At 41.7% G+C, this 26,140-nt stretch overlaps 1 protein-coding gene across 4 annotated transcripts in view; it reads right to left on the bottom strand.

Moving 5' to 3' along the window:
* SLC35B3 (solute carrier family 35 member B3) overlaps positions 1–26,140 on the bottom strand; it is a 320,376-nt gene that overhangs the window by 134,262 nt on the left and 159,974 nt on the right. For all 4 annotated transcript variants that reach the window (XM_085607241.1, XM_085607242.1, XM_085607243.1 and 1 more), the window contains 3 exons: positions 22,742–22,863; positions 3,189–3,343; positions 244–351 (listed from right to left, as the gene is read on the bottom strand). In XM_085607241.1, the coding sequence (XP_085463367.1) occupies positions 244–351; positions 3,189–3,343; positions 22,742–22,863 (385 nt within the window). The remainder of the gene's footprint in view (positions 1–243; positions 352–3,188; positions 3,344–22,741; positions 22,864–26,140) is intronic.

Genomic DNA, 26,140 nt, shown 5'->3' with positions numbered 1-26,140 from the left:
CACAGAATATTAATTCAGCACTCCTGACTAAGAAACAAAACATGAAGCTGCTGCAGAGACTTTTAAAAGACCCTTTTAAAGTTTACTTACCCTTTCTTTGCAAGGATCCACCACAATAATTGATATTAAGCATTACGGTGATAAGATATCAAAATCATATTCACATAGACTCAAATGTGACTATCCAAAAACAAACCAGTGTCTAGCCTCAACCAAAGAAGCTCTCTTAACATGCTACTTTACCTGTCATATTGAAATTTGGTGCTACCTTGCTGTCAGCCAAAGTGAACCATATGAGACCAAGACTCATACACATTGCTGCTGACACATCTGCAATATTGTAACGTTTTCCTGTAACAGAACAATACAAAAAAAGTTAATTCAATACATTTTCTAGAACCAATGTATTTTGATAAAATAAGCAATAACAAAAACTGAATAGCCTTTTGATTGGATGGCCTAATTGATGAAGGAATAGTGTGGCCCTTCAACATGGTTTTCCAAATGAGTATCAACGAAATAAATAGGCATACTCTATGGTAGCAGAACATATTTTTGGATTAACAAATCTACTTTACCACAATGGTTCAGATCTATAAAGAGTGGCAGTCAGTAAGGTAAATCATTGGGTAATGTTCTGCTGCAGAAATCTGTCAGAAACCTGGGTGGTAGCAATTTGATTTTTACTACATTTCTCCTGCTGCATTGGCCAACAGTAAAATTTGAAGTTAAGCGTACTAAAATGAAATTAGTAAATTATTTTAAATATTCACAAAAGATAATACAGCAGTGCAACTGATATTTCCCAAGAGATCCGAATCTCTGAACCCAACTTCAATGTGTTTTTAAACCCACGGTCAACAAGCACATTTTAATCATACGTGTGAATGAGAGACAGAATAACATATCATACGGAGCTAACTAAGTCAGTGGTATTATGATGATCAAATTAACAGAACAGTAGTACATAGGATAATTCAAAATACAAAGAGGATAAAAAATATGGATACAAGAACGAGTCCCAATGTAAAGAAACATTCACACACAATCACCAGCCTCAAAATACTCCAGAAACTGCTAGTAAAGCACTGGAGAACATTCAATAAGTTGTGCACTTTGCATAAGATTGTTTAGATTGGGGAGGGGCAAGGCACAACAGTGTAAAGACGGTGACCCCATCATATATCTCCACCAAGTATTTTGGATTGAACTTAAACAGTGGTTTTTAATCTTTCAAAATAAATGCAAGACAAAGAAAGACAAGCACTGGCATAGCCAATAGGTCTCGCCTTTGGGACCTTATAAGTGTTTAGTTATGCAGCACAATATCCTTGGTGCAACAACATCAACTGTTGCATGGCTAAACACTTATAAGGTCCCAAAGGCGAGACCTATTGGCTATGCCAATGCTTGTTTAAAAGGTGCTTAGAAGCTTCTTCTGAGTACATGTGCACTACACAGACCACAGCCGTCGGATGGAGCAGAAACCAATCGGAACTGGTGGACTAGAGTGTCTAATGGAGTTATGAGAAGCTCGCGCCCTCGTGGTCACGTGGGTTCTGATCATGAAAAGCCAGGTGGCAGTGGACGAGCATTTAGCAGGGAAATGTGGTAATTGCACCACCAAAGTGCCACCTAGGGGCAGCGTGCTCTGCAGTGCTCTGTATAGATGGCATTACTTAGGCAGGGCCCAAGTCACCAAGGAATTTTCCAGACCGAAGGATATTTTGGAAAAATGTTTGCAAACTGTCTCAAGTTGGAGGAAAAGTCTCGAGACCGTCATAGCCCAGGAGCAGCTTTATAAACCACGCCTGGTGGGCTGTTTAAGTCGGGAAAGAGCATTTTAAGTCAATATTGGAACAAAGTTAAAATTGTTAATTCCGGCGCACCTTTTCTGCTAATTGTGTCCTACATCTTACAAGCCCCGGAGTAAATTGGCTCTTGTTACTGACACTTAGGTGCAGGCGCCCTTTCTTCAGGACGAGGTTACAAAGTTGACAACTTGGTAAAGTTTTAGAAGTAGGTCATATCGAAAAGTTACCGCAATGTATAAAAATAGCTGTTGAAATGTTAGTTTGAAAGCTTTGGTAAAATTCTCTCACAAACACATTTGGTAGGAAAAAAGCTCCTGCAGAAAACTTTTTATGGGGTGGGGGTGAGGTACAAGCAAAGTTTTACAAAAGAAACCAACTTCACATTTTCATGACATGAACTTTCTTGCCTTTGGAAAAGTGGCATTTTGGTTTAACGCGCTGGGTAAAAACCAGGTATTAGATGTTGACGTGTATTAGATATTAAGATGTTATTAGATTTGCAGAACTTATATAAGTGATGACCAGTCATAGCGCCTCGTGCCAGCAGTTGGCTGACGGAAAGAAAGGCGCGCAGCCCCTCACATTCCCACTGCAGAAACATGAGCCAGCACGTTTAATAACAAGCAGGAAGTGGGATAAGGGAAGGGGGTAGGGCACGTCGCGCGCACTAAGGCGGAGAGAGGCACGCAGGCTGGCAAATGGTGTGCACTTTCGCGGTCGCTTTGATGTTCTCAGTGGCCGCGCGGCTCACTGAGAACATCAAAACGGCCGCGAAAGAGATCACACAGGCTGACAAATGGTGTGCGCGCCCGGCGCACATGCACTGTAGCTGGAGGCCTGAAAAGCCACTAGTTTGCACTTCCAAAACCCGCTTACTAAAACTCTCGCCAGAGCAGCGCTAAATCGCTGGCTCAGGCGAGACCTAAAAACCAGGGGATAGAGTTACACAAAAAGGATGCCTCTTAGGAACAAGTGATATGCAGTTTGTGGACCCCCTTGGGGCCAGGGACCAGTCAGCTTAAGCTGAACAAGAGAAAAATATGGGGGAACCTTCAGGAGTGTAATACATTTACTACAATGCCCGGTTTGCACCTAAGGTTCTGGAAAATAATTGATATAGACTATAAAAATGATCAAAGTCCTGGAATCGTCTTACTTCTTTCACACTACATAAGACAGTCTCTCTATCCAGCACATACAAAACCCCAACTATGTCTCCTTTTTTAAATTATACGATGTTCAATGATAACAAGATTCTCACTTACAGACCTTGTAAGAAAGGCCTTTTGGTTGCGACATCACAAGATTGCAATGTATAACAATGTTCTGGGATAAGAATATAAATCAATCATGTTTACTAATGATGTTAGATACCTTGTATAAAGACTCCTCCTATCATCACAGGAATCAGTTTGCAGCATTTGAATATGACTTGGGTAGGATAATTCAAGTATCCTAGTGACGTGTTTGATAATCCCATTGTTCCCACTGTTAGAACTGCTATTATCATATATGTTTTGGCTGGTATCCTGTAAAAGAAATCAGGATTATGAGCAACCCCACCTGAATAAATTAAAATTCGTTTTAATATGTACATCTTTCAAAACATTTTGAATATAGAGATTACTAAATGTATCAAAGAGACAGTATTGAAAACTTTTGACAAGGGTACATTTAGCAATGAATAATCTAGCAGAAAGATTTAGCAGAATTTCAAGGTAAGATCTAACTATCCAGGTGGTATGATAGTCTGATACTTTGTTGCTATAACTACAACCTGTACCCTTTTGATTTGCACATTTCTCATAAGAAATGTGTAAATAAGCAAGTTTTCTCATTACACTTGGATCAAAAACTCTTCGTGCATCTTTGAAATACAATACTAATACTCACGAATAAGAGTGCCAAATACTGACAGTGAGGATTGGTTTAGATAAAGTAAAACTGATGTCATCTACATCTCTACCAATAATTGGATGGAGTCAAAAAGGAAGTTTGGAAATCTGCATGCAAAGGTTTACAACCTCACATTGGTGCACATTTACCACTTTCTGCAATGTACAAAATTCTTCTATATTATGCCTAGAAAAGTGCACCAGTAACAGCTTTCCACATCTATATAGGGATATATAAAAATAGATATGTAGCAATGTATTGTAGTTGCATTCATATAGGGTCACATGTATCAAGAGTTTTTGCAATGTATCAAACCCTAATTTGCGATTAGGTAACCTGTTACCGAATCGCAAAATGGGTTTGCAAATCGGTATTTGGAAGGGGCGTGTTTAGGGCGTCCCTTCCAAATACCGAATCCTAACGGTATGTATGAATGTTTTGTGAGCGTGAATGTGGTCACAAAACATTTGCAAATTACCACCTACTTCAAGTAGATGGTAACCCATTTGCAAATGGGAAGGGGTCCCCAACGGACCCCTTCCCCTTTGAGAATGTTAGTAGAAGCATTTTTTAAGAGCAGGCAGTGGTCCAATGGACCACTGCCTGCTCTTCAAAAATGAAAGGAAAACTTTTTCTTTTTCTTTATGTAAAGCATCTGGTTCTCCTTTAAGGAAAACAGGCTGCTTTTCAAAAAAAAAAAAAGATTATTTATTTTAAAAGCAATCACGGACATGGTGGTCTGCTGACCCCAGCAGGCCACCCTCCCCATGATTTTTGCAATTCTTAGGGGGTCGCAAACTGTGACCTAGCTCATTAATATTAATGAGGTAGAGCGATTTGCGACCCCCTAGGAATCGCTATCCGAAACTCTTAGTTTCATACAGTGTAAATTGCGATTACATAATTGCAATTCTCAGAAATTCGCAAATAGGTATTTGTAATTTACAACTTTGATACATGTAGCCCATAGAGCTTACTACCACAACGAGGTTTTGGATCACTTTATTATTCATAGTATGCTACTTCTGGACCCATAGAAAGTGGTTAATGTCGGGTTTTTTGGTTGATTTACTCTTGTGTTCTCAAAGAAACATTTCCATGCATTATCCCAGTATATTTGAGGTGGAGTTAGAGGGAGTTAGACTGCTATAGAGGTGGACGTGTATGGCAGTTCATGTGAATCATTGGTGGATTGCATATGTAATGTAGATGCTAATTAGATAATTGATAGAGAGCAGGCTGGTGATACCAGTTTCTAAGGAAAAGAAAAAGGGATGAGATATTGTAGATTTTTCTTCATGAAATATTAAGAAAATTATGCAGAATCATGTGAAATTTTGAGGACATAGTCTTAATAAATAATAAAATAATAAGCGATAATGACAGGAGGCTGGTTTAAGTAGAAAATGTCTCCCGCAAGCTGTTTTCTACTCAAACCAATGTTCCGCAGCCAAAAATGATGTCAAGTTTTTCAAATGTAACAACTAACCAAACACAAAGTTTGTGAATCTCGCATGCATAAACAAAATTGTGCACAAGCCTAGATAACTGTAGAGACAAGACCCCTTTGAGTAGAAAAGAGGTGAAGAATCTTAGAAGGGGCGATCTCCACAAAAAATACATGCTCAGGTAAGACCTTTCTCAGGGCAGACGGTCAGGTTTGTTTTGCACGGTATCTGGTCCAAAAGGCCTACTTTGCTTCCTGCTCCTGTCTCTAGTCCTGTACTAGTCTGGTCCTGTACTAGCACTTCTGAATCCCCACTCTCACAGCAGCTGCCACTAAGTATGCATGTATAATCTGTCCCTGCAGAGCACTGTCAGATGGAACAACGCAGCATAGCTTGATTTTGTAGTAGATACCATGTCAAAAGACAGTGATGTAGCTGGGCCTCAACTTCAAGCCACGTACGATAACCCAAGTGTCAATAATACAGGAAGGTAGAATTTCTTCATCAAACCAGTTCGGATGGCTCACACGAGCGGACTAAGAAAGTGGGGGGTCTAATATATAGGCTGAGGGAGAGTGATCTTAACTCAGGAGCATAACATTTCCAGAATCATGGTTGGAGGGCTAGTGTTAAGCATCAGCTTACATCTCCTTTTAATTAAATGATGGCTATGTTGGGGCTCTCTGAGAGCAACATGATAGGAATATAGCTCACTTGCACAAAATTAGCAAAGAAACTGAATGAGCTGACTCAAAGAATTAAGATCATGGAGCTTATGGCACAGCCCAGAAAATCGTAGCAACAAATTCCAAGGTTATATTGAGAGTTCAGATCAGTGACAACAATGTCTCTAGAATATTGAGAATCTGGTAGTGGAGCAAAATCAGCATTCTGAAAATCAATGAGGGTTCTGACAATACGTTTTGTGATCAAGTTATTACAGTGATGAACTACATACTTACCTTCAGTAACAATCTTTCTGGTAGATACTCTATCTAACTGCAGAGTCCTTACCTTGTGAATTCCCACAAGTGACAGACTGGATCCATAAAACCCTAAAGCAGTGCTCCTCCGTGCCAGCAGGTGGCCCTGTGTGACTCCATGTCAACACCATTCTGCTCCACAAGTGATGAAATGAGCTGTATATACGTACCACACATGCGTTCTAATGTCAGTTTCTTTCATTAACTTTTCTGTTCCCTAAAAAATGGAGCCCACTACAGATTCAATAAACCAGTATGCAGATTCCTAGATGAGGATCTTTTTAGACAGTTGAGCCCATACCACAGAACAGGAAGGTGTGAGGGCTGTGAGGAGTCTGAGGTTTGATAAATCATCCACCAGAAAAACCATTACTGAAGGGAAATAACTAGTTTTTCTGATGAATACTTCTAACTGCAGATTCCTCACCTTGTGCACAGATACCAAAGCAATACCTTCCAAGGTGAAGGGACTGGAATGGCTCAAACTAAAAAATCCCGACAGACTAAGTGGGCAAAATGCCCATCTCGATGGACCTGATTGTCGAGGCAGTAGTGCTTTGTGAACGTGTGCATTCATGCCAACATAGCTCTGACAAATATGCATGACAGGCACTCTGCGGCTGATGCAGTGGTAGCAGCCTTGGCACTGGTGAAGTGCGCCATCAGACCTTTTGGAGGCTGCTTTTCAGCCACAGGTTAGCATATCTTAATGTAGAGGACTATACACTGAGAGAATGTCTATTACTGCACTGCCTTGCCATTCTTCAACCCAGGGATTAAAACAAAAGCTGATTGTCCACTCCGTGTTCTCCGGTACGATCAATATAAACTTTAAGTGCCCTCCTGGGGGTGAAACAATGGAGAATCTCTTCCTCTGTCAAGTAATGAGACGGAGCAAAGAAGGTCAGAAGCATGATGACTTGTCTAACATGACAAGGCATCATCACCTATAGTAGGAGTGAAGTTCAAGATTTTACAATCAGCTTGTTTGGAAGAAAAAGTGGTATAGGGAGGCGGAACCAAAAGGGACTTCAGTTCACTCACCCATCATGCAGATGTTATAGCAACTAGAATGACCGTTATAGGGGTCAGTTGCTATAATGGACAACTGTGCATTGATTAAAAAGAAGCATACTTTAGAAAAGTGAGAACCAGATTTAAGCCTCAATGTGGCTACACAAATGGCTTAGGTGGAAACGTGCTGTAGACCTTTTAAAAAATGCATCCCAACTGGTGATGTGAAGAACGGTTAGTTTGGCAAACTTAAAAAGGCCTAAAGGGCAGACAGGTAACCTTTAACTGTGCCCACAGCAAGTCCTTGCCAGCCTAAATACAAAGCGAACAATAACATATCCAAACAGTTTTGCTTGTAACAGGTCCAACTGACAGGCACCCAACCAAGTCACAAATGTATCCCAGCATCTACCATACTTTTGCTGAAGGACACCTGGCTACCAAAATGACATCAACCATCTTAGGAGAAGGACCAAAGGGGTATCATCTGCTGCCACTCAATCGCCATGTATGGAGGTGCATGTTGGACACGCTTGGGAGCAGGAACCCGCCCTGCGATAGGAGATCCCCCCCCCACCCCCAAGGTGACAGCCTGATCAGAGGATGAATGCTCAAGCCCAGATTTTCCAGGTACCACACTCTTCTGGCCCAAATCAGAGCCAACAGAATGGCTTGAGCCCAATCATTCTTGACCTTCTTCAGAACTTTGTGCAGGAGAGGTAGCAGCGCAGAGGCATACATGAGTCCCATGCCCTACTCTAGGCGGAATGCGCCTCTAAGACACAGCCTTCTGGGTGCAGAAGAGTTGACATTGCACATTCTTGGTGGTTGCGAAGAGATTGAGCCAGAGTTCTCCTCATAGTTGTAAGAGGCCCTGTGACACCTTCTGGTGTAACTGCCGTTCGTGATTTGCGAGGCACTACCGGCTGAGTTTGTCTCCTCTGATGACTAAGCCATCTTCAGAGACAGGCAGTCTCAGCATAGGATCCAGGACCCCAACATGCCCTGCCTGTTGCAAGACCACATGGTGGTGGTGATGTCCATGAGAACGTGCAGCATGTCGCTGGATGGAGGGTAGGAAGGTGTTTAATACCAAGGGGACTGTCCACAGCTCCAGCAAATTGATGAGAAGGCGAGTCCCCACCAGAGATCAGAGTTCTCTGATCTCAACCTCTCCCAGGTGACCTCCCCAACCCAGTAGTGACCCACTATACCAGTTTTCATCATCATAGGATGGGGCAAATCCTTACCAATCCCCACCATAGTCGTCTCCATAACAATTGTTGTCAGCAGAGGCTCTGGCACATCAATATCTGGGCATGGCAAAGTCAAGTCGACATTTGCTTCAAGTGAGGCACCACAATCGGCTGTGAATCTTCCTCTGGTGCCGGTGGCATTGGTACAGGTGTCAACACTCGAGAAGTGGGCGCAGATTTCAGCACCAGCACGGAACCCAAAACAGATTCAAGGGATCCAGGCCAAGGGTGAACTTGCGAGTAGTAACTTGACTTTGAGTCCCTGAGGACCTTTAGGGCTCAAAGGCACTCCAGAGGGAGCAAGAAGCATGCCAAAGATAGGCAGTATGCCCTCACGAATGGCCTCTACCTGCTGCAACGTCATCGATGGACCCAAGAGCTCAAGTGCATCGGGATCAGAGATGGAATTGGTTTCTTCTGGAATGGGAGAGAGGCATGGAAACCCAGTGATGCCTTCACGTCCAGGACTTCTTGTGTTTATTTGACTTACCCGAAGACTTTGACCGCAAGGAAGATCTGCCTCATAAATGTCTTCAGCACTAGGTCCTCACCTTTGACTTAAACCTGGTTTGGGACCAGCACAGAGCCTTCTGTTGTTTCGCCATGTAGAGCTTTGCTCCTGGATGGGCTTAGGGTGCATGTAGGTGCAGTTGCCACAGGCCTAGGAGTTGTATGAAGAACCTACACAACAGAGGTGCACATTGTGTGTATCTGTCACAGATATCTGTTTGCAACAGTCCATACAAGGTTTGAATGCTTTTCATTTTAGGGGATGGGGGGGGGACAACATCTCATGCACACTGGAAAATATTTTGAAAAAAGGATCTGAGCTACGGATTTAAGTCAAAAGGAGCACAAAGAAAGCGACTGACGTCAGCAGGCATGGATGGCGCTTTTATGTGGTTCTGTCACTTATCAGAGCAGAATGGCATAGATGTGAAGTTGAAAAGCGCCACCTACTGGCACAAAGCATCGCAGCATTTGAGTTTTCGGGATTCAGTGTAGCATTTGGGGGAAATTCAGAAGGTGAGGAATCTGAGGTTAGAAGTATCTATCAGATTTACCTCAACAACAGCTTGAATTGTTTAGAGAGATCTAAGGGGAAATTTCAAATGAAATACCATTAACAAAAAGTTAAGGAAAACCTTGGTTACCTTTTTAAGTTATTGTATGAAAGAACCTATTCTACCTCATGCAACGTAATCCGATGTACTACAACAACAAGTTTTCCTTTCCTCCTTTGTTGACTATTTTAATATTTGAAGATCAAGTGAGGAGGGATAGTGGAAAATTAAGAAAAGGCTGAACGAACTAAAGAAATTGGGGGGCTGGTCTTCTTAGATGCCCTCAAATGTTTAAAATAATGCGGCTAAACAAGATGAACAAATTGAGGAAGACAGAGGTGGAGGTTGCGCTGATTCCTTCAATTCAGAAAGAAAAAGAGAATAATTTAAGTAAGTGGAGCATGACAGAAAGGAGGAATTTATAAGTTCAAACACTCACTAATGTTAGTGCTAAGAGATGAAATTCCCTAAGGAGGACTTTCACGTAGGGTGCTGTGCAAAGGGAGAAGAACAAATAAACAAAAAAAGGTGTTAAAATGAAATACGAACTAAGGTTTAAAAAATGAATAGCCACTAAAATTAGCCATTTTTAGTTTAGTCAACTAACTATAACTAGCACTGCCATCATCTACTGCTTGTGTACTCACATATTACATTACTCATGACATATCATGCCAAATGGCAATAATTGGTGACATCTCAAATTACATAATTCTCATTTTTTTTTTAAATGTCTTTTCCATTTATAGCAGCACTACCTGTACCATGATATCTCACTGGGGGCCTCATTGGAACTCATTTAAAAAAAACCAAAAAAAACATTTTTGGGTACGGTGGTACCAGCACCCGGTAAAGTGATTTTGGGGGTTGGCCACCGGGTGTGGCCTCCGACCAAGTCATATTCCCTACTCCCTGTAGGCTTCCAAACGTTTGTGGGTGCCCAGCCTCTGACCAAGGCCTGCGTCCATCTCTCTGCGGTCATCCACCCCCCAGTGGGTGCTCAACCCATGACTGCACACAGCCCTTGGTCATGAGCAGAGGAAGGCTGGGTACGGAAGCTCACCTTTGGACAGCCTCTGTGCAACCCCTTGCAGGCACCCAACACCCAGCTGCACGTGGGCTTTGGTCTTGCGCAGCGGAGGATAGGCTGCAGAACCTTGCCTATGGCTAGGGTATGTGCACAATCCCTTACTGCATGCAGCCTTTTGCCATGCACTGCTCAAAGTTGGCCACACAGCCTTGCCTCTAGACAGGCCCTGTGTCCAAGCCCCCATGGTTGCCCCACTCTTGGGACGGGCACCCAACCCCTGCTATGCACAGACTTCAGCTGTGCACAGTGGTGGACTGGCCCTGTGCCCAATTCACTGCAGGTGGCCAACCCCCACTCCATATGGCAAATGGCCTGCACAATGGGGGTTGACCAATTCCCTGTGTCCTATAATGCCGGCCACAACATATTCTTTATGTTGTTGCCAACCAATATGGACCCACCCATTCACTTTGAATAGGCCAATCAGAGCATGTCTGGCCAACAACTGCACAGAAACGCTAACGTTTTACTAGCAGTAACCCCTTCTATTTTAACACGTTCACCTTTTTATATGCTATTTTTTTTTAAAGCGGCAGAACTGATTTACACCAATTTACAAAAAGCACGCTTTCTGAGTAAAGGTTTAATTTTTTGCCAAAACTGGTGTAATTCCCTTTAACCATGTTTCTGTACTGGACAGCAAACCTTCCTAAGGGAATAGAAATAGCAAATTACCCTTTTGGGTCCCCTCCCTCCCCTACTTCTTCTTCTTAGACCCGCTTGACAAATTAGCGCAAATCTTGATAAACGTTTGAAAACTCTGACCTAACTATAACTGCACTTTGGAGCCATGTATATATATCCATAAGGTGTATGGAATATTTGTTTGGTTAGTTCGTTATGTTAGTAGAATTTTAACCGGTGACGGACCTCAATATAGAGTATCTCCACTGCAATAAATGTAATTTAATTCTTTGTCAGAGACACATTTGCTAAATGAGGCGGTCAAGAGTTTCTTACAGTCCGGTTAGTAGGCTTTATTGTTCCAGTAAAAAAGTGAGACTCTGTGACTTGTTCAGTGGCCTTGTTGGTAGCCTATGACACTAAACTTACAATCTACACATTGGATGGCACCAAGGCATTTGATCTGTCAGTCAAATGGCCCTACCTATGGACTACATTAAAATGTTTTACTTATGGGACTAGCCTGCCGGCACCTATTTAGATTTTTAATAAGTCCCCTCTGCTAACGTCCTAGTAAACATTCGTCTGAATTTCAAAGCGAAAAAGGTACCAGGCAGTGATGTCCTCTTTCCTTCATCTTCTTTGCCTTGTTCACTGAAAAATGACAGGTGATTCCTTTTGTATCGAATGGGATTAGTAAAAACAAAAGGGGCTCTATACATGGACTATCTGATTTTGCCTATGACCTCAACAATCCATCTCTCAGGTGATCAGATTATAAGGAGAAATTGGGCAAATAATCAGAAAATTTGGTATTTACATAACAAGCAATCATAATAGAAACCGTCACCATCAAGTTGAAAAAAAAAGGAAGGTGGAAGAGTTACAGAAGACATGGAGGGTCTTCCTCTGACTATGATTAGCACTGTAAACCGACTCAAAATGTCACTTCCCCTCAAACTGATATTTGTTTGAAAATATTCCCATTTAATTGCACAAAAAGCAACTACCAAACATCCACGCCAAGTGCCTGACTGGGGATCTAATTGTGCACAGTTTCTATGGAAAAAACACAGGGGATCAATATAAAATAGAATTGGGTTGGCCTAGCACTACTAGATCTACAGTTGTAGCTGTGTGCATTCTAGCTGAAGAACATTAGGACTCTGATAGGGCCACTGAATGTGTCTAACATAGGTTTGCACTCTAGTGCTACACTGGGTCCTCTTTGTAGTGATGGGTTTCTGTATATTTTTCTGTTGTCAAAGTCTGACTCCAGGCATTGCAGTCTGAAGTGTGAATTTGGTTTGGCATTCTGCAGGCAGAAAGGGGTCCCTACTATAGAGATTTCAACATAAGTGCCCCCAGCATCCCCCACCCAGTTCGTATATAAGGAATGCTTCTATAGGAAGACCTAATAATGGGGAACATTGTTTGATCATAGAAGGTATTATTTCTTGCCTCTGGGGGATGCTGCTGAGACTTCAACATCTGAAGATTTCCCCAGCTGTGGCTTCTTTTAAGTTTATTAGTGATTGCAGTCTCGGAATTCGAATCACAACTAAGAATTAAACATTCTCCATAATCGTGTCAAACAGGTAGAACACAATTTTAGCCATTATTGAAGAGAGGACAATGTCACCAGAATGTGGGTTGGATGCTTGCCTAAAAATGAGGTTGAAGAATGATGTCAAGAATCTATGAGCATGTTATATACATTTATCACGTTGGCTCTACGGAAAAAAAATTATTTACCACACGCTTCATATGCTCTCATGATTTCAGCTGGATGGATAAGTACTTTGCCTGAAATGCTGCCTGCTCAGAGTACTGGTCTAGGCTTGTGCAGCTAAACTGTACAAGCCTGGAAAAATACTAGCAAATTTTAGTAGGCATTCCTCTATAATTATTGCTCACGATATTAATGGAAGTTTTGGGATGCTGCAGCCTAAACTAGGTCTCTCCAGTAATAATCTAACATACTTTTTTTTTTGCAAGACATCATGCTATTATTTTGTTAGATATGCACACACAGAGCTGTCCAGAGCTGTCCATCCCTTATGTCATGCTTGCACTGGAAAAATACTTGTAATTCTTAGCATTTTTTAATAACACTATTACTATTGTGCTTCATCATACCCTATAATTAACTATGCACTCATTTATCCATCCATCCAATCGTTGACTCATTATCATGTCTGCCAACTAAATCATCCACACAAATCCTCTTACCAATGAATGAAGACTTTAATCTATAAAATAACCAGACCTACTGGCTTAGCCAATGCTTGTTTCGAAAAGAGCTGAAATGTGCCAAGACTGTCCTGTTAGTTTAAAGGTAGCAGAAGTGTTGTGCTTTAGGCAAAGGCTAGTGCCACTACGTTTATTAAAACTACAAGAATTATAAATCAATTTGAGGGCAAGGTATAATTTTATTGCTGAAAGATAAAAATTTGGAATTCAGAAACAATTATCCAAGTATCTGTGATGGTTATTTAGCCACAAATAAGAGAAACCCCATTATTTCCTGGCAAGGTGTTTTTAAGTGAAAGTGTGACGATCATTTTACGTTTGTCTTTGCAGAGATTCAAATAGTTTCAGATGAATCCATGCTGTAGTGTGAAATAACCCAGTTTAGCAATCACAAAGACCGCCACAGAATAACTAGACTCACAGAGACGTACTAAGGCATTGGCAAAGTGGGCAACTTCCCATGTCCTTCCCCTTCCACACACCATCTGTAAAAGTGATAATGGTGTGTGTGTAAACATTTTATCATTTAATTGCTGGACAAAACTAAGTCTGGGCAGTGAACTCCACTCCGCACGTGGAGTTTTCTGCACTCCATGTTACGCGGCGCTCGCAGAGTTCTGAAAAACTCCGCTCCACATAGGGGAGCAGAGTTTTTTCCCTCACTCGCGTTCATCAACGTCAAGTTGGCGAGCGCGAGCGAGGAGAATCCACCTCCTGGCGAGATTTTTCCTCGTTCGCGATCCTCAACATCAAGTTGGCTAGTGCGAGTGTAGAAACTAACCTCCCGGTGAGATTTCTCAAAGGGCGGTCAGATTTCTCGTTGCGAGTGGTGGCGCATGCTCGTGTTGAGAAACCACCTGCTCGCATTGAGAAAGCTGCCGCTCCAGTAAAAATCAACTCGAGTGGCAGAAAGAAAGCAGCGCCCGCTTGCACTGTGCATTGGGCCGTTCGCGATGACTGCACAGTGCGGACAAGCACCTGGCACTGAAAATCACTGCGAACTGCATGTATCTAGAGGAACTCCGCCGCTTGTGGAGCTCCACGTAGTGCGGCGGAGGTTTTTTTGCACTATCCAAAATTAAACCTAGCGCTCTCAGGTAGTTGGTAGAAATTAAACTAAAAACAAATTTCTGTCTCTCTCTATTTTGCCTCTTTTTCTCTACACCTTTCTCTACATTTTTAAGTCCTTACCACCTCTATCTCACTCTATCTACATCACCTACGTCTTTTTCTTTTCTTTTTCTCAACTTCTTTCTGGACCACTCTCTATGCCTACCTCAACATTTCTGATCTCACCCTTCTACCTTAACTGCACCATCTACATAACACATCTTTCTACCTCTATCATCCCTCTATCTCACCACTCTTTACAGCACCGTCTAGCCCCTTTCCCTACCTCGCGTCCTCTCACTGTCTCATTTCTCTCAACCCCACCTGTCTCTCACAAAAACTAACTGCTCAATTTACATCACCTCTCCATTTGCTCTGTTTCTACATATGCTCCCATCACTTAAGCTCTCACTATCCTAACCCTTTGTCACCACCTTTTCCTCTATCACTGCCTTCTCTATCTCTTTCACATCTCCCGCCTTTTATATTTCAACTCTCTTTTTACCTCTTTTTTTTACATCTCACCTCTCTGTCTTTAGATAGCTCTCCACTTCACAACTTTCTCTCCACCTCACCCTGCTGACTCAAATTCACCCGAATTCACCATTTTGTTTCTACACCTCCTCGTTTTAACCCCACAGAGTCTACCTTTCTCTCTACCGCATTACTATCTTTACATTACCTGCCTTTCTATATATTTCCATTTCGTCCATCTTTTAATCTCACAGCTCTCACGTAATACCTTGCTTCTCTCTATATTTTCTCAGTATCTCACCTCTCTACCTTTCTGCCTTATCTTTTTTCTCTACCTCATCCCTCTGGGTACCCAGCATTTTCTTCTCCTTATTTCTACCTCTCTCTACTTCACTGTGAAACTTTATGATCTCGCTACCACGCGGTTTCTGACCCTTTCCTTCCAGTCGGTATCTTTCTTTCTGGCTTTGTCGCCTTTCACTCTTTACCTTACATCTCTACCTGACTCACCTATCTCTTATCTCATCTCTACCTCCCTTCTCCTTCACATTTCGCAATGTACTGTTCTTTTTATCAATCTGTAGTCCTGTCTCCGTCCCTTCCCACTTCTCTTCCTCTACTAGCCAGCTAGAGAAGGGTACACGAGAGGCAAAAGGAGAGACAAGGCAGGAGAAAATAATCAGAGTTCACCAGAATGAATGGTGAAAATCTTCTGAACAGTGGTTGGATTTTCACTGTAGCAGAGAGAATGCCAGTTGAGAAGGGACATTTATTTGTGTTTACAAATAGTGAGAAATTAAAGCTAGAAAATGATTTTAAGAGCTTCACGCAAATGTTTATTTAAATATTATGTGGTTGCTCAAGAAACATCACCAAGCCACCCATAAGTGTTTATTTCCTCAAATGGCAGATAATATCTTGGCTGGCACTTAATTCCACATTAAGAGGCCGATTATGATGGAGGTCGGAGGCCTTTCGACCCCCAATGCCAGTTTAAATTCCGACTGGCTGATTACGAATCAGCAGGTCGGAATTGAAGCCGACCTGTCATTTCGGCTGGATTCCGACAGGCCCAAGGAGCTCGTCAGCCAGTCGGAATCGACTTGTAGTCCTAAAGGACAGCCTTTCCGCCCTTGGGATTATGATGCACGGTTTCCTGCATGGTTTCCATGCTGGCCTGTTCAACATGGAATATATGTGTCAGAATAGGGGTACCCCTGAAAAAATTCCTAAATCAGGGTTAAATTACTGTGTGAGAAAAAACATTTAGGAAATGAGTTAAAAGTGGACCTACGATAATCAAAAACAGTGTGTGACCAGAGAAGAGAAAGTATCAAAAATATAATTTTTATCATTTTTATATTTATAAATCAAGTTTTGGTAAGAAATGTTTTTGTAGATATTAGATCTTTATAGAAAATAAGAAAACATATTAAGTGATATTAAGAACAATTTTGGTACATATACAATTCCAGTTTTGGCCTATGTAGTACGTACAAAATGATTATATAATTGTTATTGATGCTATTCATACATACTTGTCCATTCATACATGGCCTAATTAAGTACATCAATAAATATCAAACATGATATTGTTGATATTAGACACAGATTTGTATACCAAAAATTGAATAAGAACAATAAAGAAATATAATGTTAAACACATATGTAGTTTTCGAACATTCAGAAATGTGGTTATGGCTAACATAGTTCATGTCTACGCGCGTTTCGGCGGTACACCTTCATCAGGTAGCCATGGTGGTCTAGTAAGATCTAAAAGGAAAAACATAAATATGAGAAAATGTTCTGGTCACGTATTGACGGGTCCTACTGAAGTCTTTTACTATGATTTAAGTTTAGAGTTATTGATAAAAAAAAATGTAAATGTCACAGAAAAAAGCAATTATATATTTTAGTAAGGTTCTAGAAGAGAATTAAATATAACCATAAAGAGAGGGAAAAGAAAATTAGAACCACTTCCAAGTGTTTGACATATAAACATTCATTTAATAAACCATTGGGGTTGATGGAACCACCTTGGTAAATTAGTTTGTTTTCCCCCAGTAACATAGCCCTCCCGAACCTTTCTCTGTCCTTTTTTAGAGGAGGTTCCTCTTCTGTAACTCATCCCTAGCCCCACATCTATCTCTTTTATTAATCAATGGAGCTTCACCTGTACTTTCCTTACTCTCATCCTTTCTTTATTCCCCTCTTTTTTTATTTTCTCCTTTAGTGACTGTCTTCTATTGTTTTTCCCCTACTGGTCTTTTGTTTTGTTCCTTTTTGAGTCAAGAGTAGGCGCAGAGGGCCAAATTATGTTGGGCTGATCGTCACAGACAGGTTGTCGATGGCAGTCCATTCGGAATCTCAGGCAGTAGTCCGACCGCCGCATAATGATGCGGTTGGTCAGAGCACAGCGGGCAAATGGGCTGACTGATTCCGCTGACAGGCTCAAGGAACCCGACGGAGCATAATCCCTACAATGCGGGCAGTGACTGTGGAAGCACCACCGTAGGGATTACAATGACCCTTTTTCCTCTGCCTTCACATGGCGGTCCGACTGCCATGTAAAGACAGATGGAATGGGACTTTGGGGGCCCCTAGCAAGTCCACCTTCACCTGTGGGCCTCCGCTATGGACCTAGAGGGGCACATGTGGTGCCCCCCCAAACATCCATGTACTGTGTGCCAGGCACCAAATGGTGCCTGACACATGGTGAATGGATGTTTGAGAACAACCCATTTCCAATGCTATGTCCTGCTATCGTATGAGGTACTGTAAAGGTAGACATCTTGAAGTTTGCTCAATAGGCCTGTGCTGTTGGTGGATAGTAACTCTTCCCCCACAGCAGACTGACTGAGGCATATTTGTTAAGTGATTCATAGATCCTCGCTATTCTCTAAGTTTTGATTTATGGGAATCCAGTCTGGCTTCTTTTGTCTCCCATTTATACAAGTTTTGTAATTAAGTACATCAATAAATATCAAACATGATATTGTTGATATTAGACACAGATTTGTATACCAAAAATTGAATAAGAACAATAAAGAAATATAATGTTAAACACATATGTAGTTTTCGAACATTCAGAAATGTGGTTATGGCTAACATAGTTCATGTCTACGCGCGTTTCGGCGGTACACCTTCATCAGGTAGCCATGGTGGTCTAGTAAGATCTAAAAGGAAAAACATAAATATGAGAAAATGTTCTGGTCACGTATTGACGGGTCCTAATGAAGTCTTTTACTATGATTTAAGTTTAGAGTTATTGATAAAAAAAATTAAAATGTCACAGAAAAAAAGCAATTATATATTTTACTAAGGTTCTAGAAGAGAATTAAATATAACCATAAAAGAAAATTAGAACCACTTCCAAGTTTTTGACATATAAAGATTCATTTAATAAACCATTGAGGTTGATGGAACCACCTTGGTAAATTAGTTTGTTTTCCCCCAGTAACATAGCCCTCCCGAACCTTTCTCTGTCCTTTTTTTAGAGGAGGTTCCTCTTCTGTAACTCATCCCTAGCCCCACATCTATCTCTTTTATTAATCAATGGAGCTTCCCCTGTACTTTCCTTACTCTCATCCTTTCTTTATTGCCCTCTTTTTTTATTTTCTCCTTTAGTGACTGTCTTCTATTGTTTTTCGCCTACTGGTCTTTTGTTTTGTTCCTTTTTGAGTCAAGAGTAGGCGCAGAGGGCCAAATTGTGTCGGGCTGATTGTCACAGACAGGTTGTCGATGGCAGTCCATTCGGAATCTCAGGCAGTAGTCCGACCGCCGCATAATGATGCGGTTGGTCAGAGCACAGCGGGCAAATGGGCTGACTGATTCCGCTGACAGGCTCAAGGAACCCGACGGAGCATAATCCCTACAATGCGGGCAGTGACTGTGGAAGCACCACCGTAGGGATTACAATGACCCTTTTCCCTCTGCCTTCACATGGCGGTCCGACTGCCATGTAAAGGCAGATGGAATGGGACTTTGGGGGCCCCTAGCAAGTCCACCTTCACCTGTGGGCCTCCGCTATGGACCTAGAGGGGCACATGTGGTGCCCCCCCAAACATCCATGTACTGTGTGCCAGGCACCAAATGGTGCCTGACACATGGTGAATGGATGTTTGAGAACAACCCATTTCCAATGCTATGTCCTGCTATCGTATGAGGTACTGTAAAGGTAGACATCTTGAAGTTTGCTCAATAGGCCTGTGCTGTTGGTGGATAGTAACTCTTCCCCCACAGCAGACTGACTGAGGCATATTTGTTAAGTGATTCATAGATCCTCGCTATTCTCTAAGTTTTGATTTATGGGAATCCAGTCTGTCCTCTTTTGTCTCCCTTTTATACAAGTTTTGTAATTAAGTACATCAATAAATATCAAACATGATATTGTTGATATTAGACACAGATTTGTATACCAAACATTGAATAAGAACAATAAAGAAATATAATGTTAAACACATATGTAGTTTTCGAACATTCAGAAATGTGGTTATGGCTAACATAGTTCATGTCTACGCGCGTTTCGGCGGTACACCTTCATCAGGTAGCCATGGTGGTCTAGTAAGATCTAAAAGGAAAAACATAAATATGAGAAAATGTTCTGGTCACGTATTGACGGGTCCTACTGAAGTCTTTTACTATGATTTAAGTTTAGAGTTATTGATAAAAAAAAATTTAAATGTCACAGAAAAAAGCAATTATATATTTTAGTAAGGTTCTAGAAGAGAATAAATATAACCATAAAGAGAGGGAAAAGAAAATTAGAACCACTTCCAAGTGTTTGACATATAAAGATTCATTTAATAAACCATTGGGGTTGATGGAACCACCTTGGTAAATTAGTTTGTTTTCCCCCAGTAACATAGCCCTCCCGAACCTTTCTCTGTCCTTTTTTAGAGGAGGTTCCTCTTCTGTAACTCATCCCTAGCCCCACATCTATCTCTTTTATTAATCAATGGAGCTTCACCTGTACTTTCCTTACTCTCATCCTTTCTTTATTCCCCTCTTTTTTTATTTTCTCCTTTAGTGACTGTCTTCTATTGTTTTTCCCCTACTGGTCTTTTGTTTTGTTCCTTTTTGAGTCAAGAGTAGGCGCAGAGGGCCAAATTATGTTGGGCTGATCGTCACAGACAGGTTGTCGATGGCAGTCCATTCGGAATCTCAGGCAGTAGTCCGACCGCCGCATAATGATGCGGTTGGTCAGAGCACAGCGGGCAAATGGGCTGACTGATTCCGCTGACAGGCTCAAGGAACCCGACGGAGCATAATCCCTACAATGCGGGCAGTGACTGTGGAAGCACCACCGTAGGGATTACAATGACCCTTTTTCCTCTGCCTTCACATGGCGGTCCGACTGCCATGTAAAGACAGATGGAATGGGACTTTGGGGGCCCCTAGCAAGTCCACCTTCACCTGTGGGCCTCCGCTATGGACCTAGAGGGGCACATGTGGTGCACCCCCAAACATCCATGTACTGTGTGCCAGGCACCAAATGGTGCCTGACACATGGTGAATGGATGTTTGAGAACAACCCATTTCCAATGCTATGTCCTGCTATCGTATGAGGTACTGTAAAGGTAGACATCTTGAAGTTTGCTCAATAGGCCTGTGCTGTTGGTGGATAGTAACTCTTCCCCCACAGCAGACTGACTGAGGCATATTTGTTAAGTGATTCATAGATCCTCGCTATTCTCTAAGTTTTGATTTATGGGAATCCAGTCTGGCTTCTTTTGTCTCCCATTTATACAAGTTTTGACTGTTTCACTTCACCTTAGTTTAGTGTTGTATCTTCTAGCTGCACTATAAACACTCCCACTTATGTTTCAGGTCGGTGGTCCAAGTCCTTATGTTTCTGGCTATTGATAAGTGGGACCCCATTTTTAGGTCGAGCATTCAAGACCTCTTGTATATACTTTAGTATATACTTATATGTGTATGTACTTTGTGGGCTCTGGAGATCAGCCCTAGGACTTGTCTGCTTCTGCTTAGGGACTTTCTTTCTGTTCAACTGCCTCTATTCAACTGTCTTGTGAGAAAACTACCAGTAGAGATCAGTAAAATACCAGAATTGCTATCTGCTTGTCCAACTGCCTCTATTTAACTGTCTTGATAGAAAACGACCAGTAGAGGTCACTAAAATACCAGAATCACTTTAGCATTCTCTAGATTCCAGTCCATAGAAATTGTCTTCCACAAGCACCCGTAGACAATAATTTTTTTTTCAAATCTTTTCAGTGATATGACCACCGAAGGTCCTGATTTTATATTAAAAACAGAGTTTTGGACCATACCATTTCCCGCTGAAAGGCAATATTTCTCTCCATATGTTCCCAAACCTGGCGTGTCACGCAGTTTGGTGCTTACTTTCCCTCCATGTTAAAGAACGGTAGATGTTTCAGCACCCAGGCTAATGTGCTGCATAGCTAAATACAAATAAGGTTCCAAAGGCGAGACCGAATACATTGCAAATGCTTGTTTTATCATGTCTCTTCCCTTTTCCTGTCAATACTGTCAATCTCTCCTTGCAGTCTGTTTTGTCAAGGAGAAAATAGGTAGCATGGAATAGTTCTGCAATTGAAAATGTGTCGTTTTGTCAACATCACCAGGTTGGTTGCAGTTGTGATGATACTACTTCTTGTCTGCACAGATAACATGTTCCTGTATGGATGATGACCTGTTTTGAAACACTGAATCAGGGTATGCATAATATTTCAATTGCCTATTCAATGTTTGGACTTGATATCTCAGCATCTTTTTTTCTCTTCAATTAAGTGTTCATCCACCACATAATCCCTATCAACATCAAATATTTGAAGCATTGTTCCACTTTACCTAGTGGTTTGCAAATTCTTGTCTGGAAGAATGGCTTCGGAAGACTAATGGTGAGACCCCTGTTAGCGCGCTCTTTGCATGTGTTATTTAATGTCTATCAGCGAGAACATTTGTTTTTATCTGTTCACCAGAAAAAAAGTCTTGCCCAGGGCGTTTCACAATGATGCAAACCGTCTGTCAAGCTTCAGTGACAGTCTTGGGAGTTTTAATCAGATTCCTGAGGTTTCAGAGAAGGAAATATATGCAGTTCCTGGTCAACATATAATGTAATCTGTTGAGTGCAAGAATGAGAATGGGTTCACGGTGTGCAGCCTATTTTAGGTCCTGCACATGTGCAAAAAATGCTCAGTGGAACAAGAGGTGGGACAAAAGTTAACAGAAGAAAGGGAGGATGCTTCTTCCTTGAATGAAACCTAAAAAGTGACTCCTTTCTCCCTTGCTCTTCAGAAAACTGAAAAATGGTTTCAATAAGATAAATGGGTGGAGTGTTTACATTAAGCAGCAAGAAGAAGTTGAGAATTATGAAAAACAATATGGTAAAGGGCTGTTGTATAATTGCAAGTCACTCGCAGAAAACGAGCAAGAATAACAGCCAGAGCACATGCTTATAGTTACAAAAAAGAATGACAAACTAATAAAAATAGAAGAGGAAATAAACAGAGTGCTTAAGATAGAGATGCAATAATTAAGAATAGAACTCAGAAGACCATAACAAGAGTGGGGGAAAAAAGTCAAAAGTAACTAAATTAAATAAAATAGTTGGTGGTGTGATCAGTCAAAAATGTATTGATTTACAAGAGGGACTTTTTTAATGGGAAAACAACAATTTAAATCTTGAAAGGACCTTCAAGTCATCTTAAAGAGGATCAAATATTACATACCTTCTTCTCTTGTCTTGGGTAAGCTGAAGTTCTACTAATCCAAATACGGAGTAAAACCCAAATTGCACTAGGGTGAGATACCAACCAAAAGGCTTAAATCCCTCAACAGAAAATATCAGTTCCTATTAAAAAAACACATACAAAAAGTGTCAGGTCATCATGAACTTTCTATTTTCATGTTTAAAGCCTAGACAAAATATTTTTTCATTTATATGATGATAGTATAGTGATAAAAGTGGTAATCATCAGGTAACGGTCAAAGGAAACCATGTTAATGTGTACTTTAAAGACAAATCAAACGTTCATTAGCATTTTAAAATAAGTCTTGAAGATAAAGCCTATAAACAGGTGTAAATTGGGGTGGCATACATGCATAACATCTTTTTCAGGAGGCTGATGTCCTTACATTAGCGGTACTTCAAATCAATAATGTGGAATTTCTAAAGAACGAGTTACTTACCTTCGGTAAGAGGCATATATTAGCTATAGATTCCTTACCTTAGAATTACCCCCAGGCGTCAGACTGGATCCGGAGAATTTTTACTCTTAGCAGTAACCCAGGGGCGTTGGTAGGTGGCGTCGGTCGACTCCGCATTCGTCGGCGGCATCTTGATCGCAGGGATGACTTCGCGGTATCTACTTAGACGCCTTCCCTGCACGCTGACGTCAGTTCTTTTACACAACATACCACGCCAGAAGCGCAGAGCCATGCAAGACACTGACCACTGGTGCACAAAACTAGGGCCCTGAAAGGGAGTTCCTTACTCTAGAAGTCAGTTTAAAGAGCGGGGAGGATGGGTGGGGCGGAAAGGAATCTATAAATAATATAGGCCTCTTGCAGATATATCGTTACCGAAAGTAACGTGTTCATCTGAAAGACACTATTAGTTATAGATTCCTTATCTTAGAATATATACCCTAGCAATAACAACCCCAGAGGTGGATCTGCGAACTAAGTTCACACCAGAAAGTCCTGGAGAACGGAAAGGCCAAAAAAACCATCTCTCCGGACTTGACTATCCAGGCAGAAATGTTTAGTGAGCGTGTGCAGTGATGCCCACGTGGCTGCCTGGCAGATGTCATTGAGGAGGACTCCATGTGGCTGCCATCACCCTGTTGGCATGGGCACGCAGTCCTACTGGAGGCTCTTTCTTCACCAAGGAATAACAGATCTTAATGCAAAGGACGGCCCATCGAGAGATGGTTCGTTTTTCCGCGGCCCAACCTTTTTTGGCGCTCACATAGCTAACAAAGAGTTGATCATCCACTCGGAATTGTTTTGTCCGATCAAGATAAAATGATAATGCACGTTTGGATCCAGACGGTGGAGTCTCTCCTCCTCTTAGGAAGGATGAGGGCGGGAAGAAGTTGGGCAAAGTGATAGTCTGTCCTATGTGGAAAGAGGTGACCACCTTGGGAAGAAAAGAAGGTCTAGTTCGAAGGACAACCTTGTCCGGATGGACAGCAAGGAAAGGAGTCTTGGACGATAGAGCCTGAAGTTCACTCACCCTGCGAGCAGAAGTGATGGCAACCAGAAAAGCAGTCTTTAAAGTCAAGAGTCTGAGAGGACAATTATGTAGTGGCTTGAAAGGGAGCACACATAAGGTAAGTTAAGACCAGATTCAAGTCCCACTGGGGCATTCCAAAAGGAGTAGGAGGAAAGAGGTGAGCAATGCCCTTAAGAAACCCATTTACAATAGGGGACTTGAAAAGAGAAGGCTGATCAGGAAGGCAAAGAAAGACCGAAATGGCCGAAAGATAACCTTTAAGGCTGCCCAGATCAGAGCCCTGCTGGGCCAAAGATAGAATGAAGAGGAGAACCTCTGAAAGACGGGCAAAAAGGGGAACAACAGCCTTTGCTGTGCAAGATGCCACAAATTTGTTCCATCTACAGGGGTATACCGTTTTAGTGGAGGGACGCCTGGCTGCCAAGATGACATTACAGACTTCGGGAGGAAGGTCAAAAGCTGTCAACTGTCACCACTCAGGTTTTATGTCTTTATTTCGATGATAAAATCATAAAAGACAATTTAAACAAGTATTTAAAAATAGTATCAAAATCTCCACATTATACAAATTCATGCTAGAAAGATAAAAATTAATTTGTTTATCAAGTATACAATCAGTCTAAAAAAAAAAAAAAAAAATACAATTAAAAAAAATTATTAAACCATTATTGAGACAAAATATTGGATATAGCTGATCATAGAGGTTGATTTGAACATATACAGATAAACACTATACACATTGTACTTTATGATCCAGAGACAGTTAAGTTCCTCCTAGCTCTGATTGCCCATGCCCAGCCTAAGTACTTAGCCAAGCATATCACAATAAAATCAGTGGTGTTTGTTTTTAGAGCCCAGATAGCATCCGAGGATTTTTTACATGACATACGTTTAAAAATGGGTTTTAACCATTTTAAGCGGGGTTCTCTGTATTGAGGACAGGCGAACAAAAAGTGACCCTCGGTTTCCTTACATCCGGGGCAGCGACTACAAGAGTTGGTGGAGCTATTGCCCCAAGATAAGGTAAAGGAGTTTAGGGGTAATGAGCCCACTCGGAATTGGTGGTATAGTTTTTTATCCATTGACCTGGGGATAAGGTCCCAATATGCCTCCCGGGCTGGATCCATTTTAAAACTTAAAAAACGCCCCGTCAAGTTATCAGAACTGGAGGCATGTGCCAAGGGAAGGCGAGTTGAGGCCCAAAATAAACCCTTAAATTCCTTTTTCGGTGGAAAGTTGTTCGTACCTGGCGAAACCCACAAATGGCTCAAGCCCATATCATGCAGGCTCCTTTTCACCGAGCGAAGCCATGGGATTTGCTCCGATCCCCACATGGCCTTTACCTCGGTTAGCTCTTTTGCAAAAAGGGCCAAATCCTCCGAAGTCCATATGCGCCTCCAAGTGGACACTACTCTGTATCTTGCCATGTCCGATATTGGGAGGCAGCCCATGTCGTGGCAAAGTGGAATCTGTGGGGTTGATTGGGGCAGCCCTACCAGATTACGAAGAAACCTACACTGTATCCTATACAAACTCGAGAGGTCCATAAAACCCCATAACTCTGCCCCATAAAGTGTCGCAGCATTAATTTTAACATCATAGATTTGTAGGGCGGGGACGACCCTTTTGGTGATTGATTTCTTTTGCTCACGCAAAAGACAACCAGTCAGTTGGGCAAGTTTTAGCTGTTGGGTCTCTATTTGTGGTTTCCAAGACAGTCGGCAATCCAGAGTGACCCCCAGGTACGTCATCGTATCAACTTGTTCCAGGTTAACCCTGTTAAGTTGTACACTGCTACGTATTGGTTTTTTCCTGGAGAAAACCATAAACTTGGTTTTCCCCACATTTATCTGGAGGTCGTTCTGTTTACAATATTCCTCAAAGTGATTTA

The sequence above is a fragment of the Triturus cristatus genome, chromosome 5_2, assembly GCF_964204655.1.
Source record: "Triturus cristatus chromosome 5_2, aTriCri1.1, whole genome shotgun sequence".
NCBI classification, from domain to species: Eukaryota; Metazoa; Chordata; class Amphibia; order Caudata; family Salamandridae; genus Triturus; species Triturus cristatus.
Note: the sequence above shows the minus strand (reverse complement) of the source record. Positions and strands in the feature narration are given on the sequence as shown.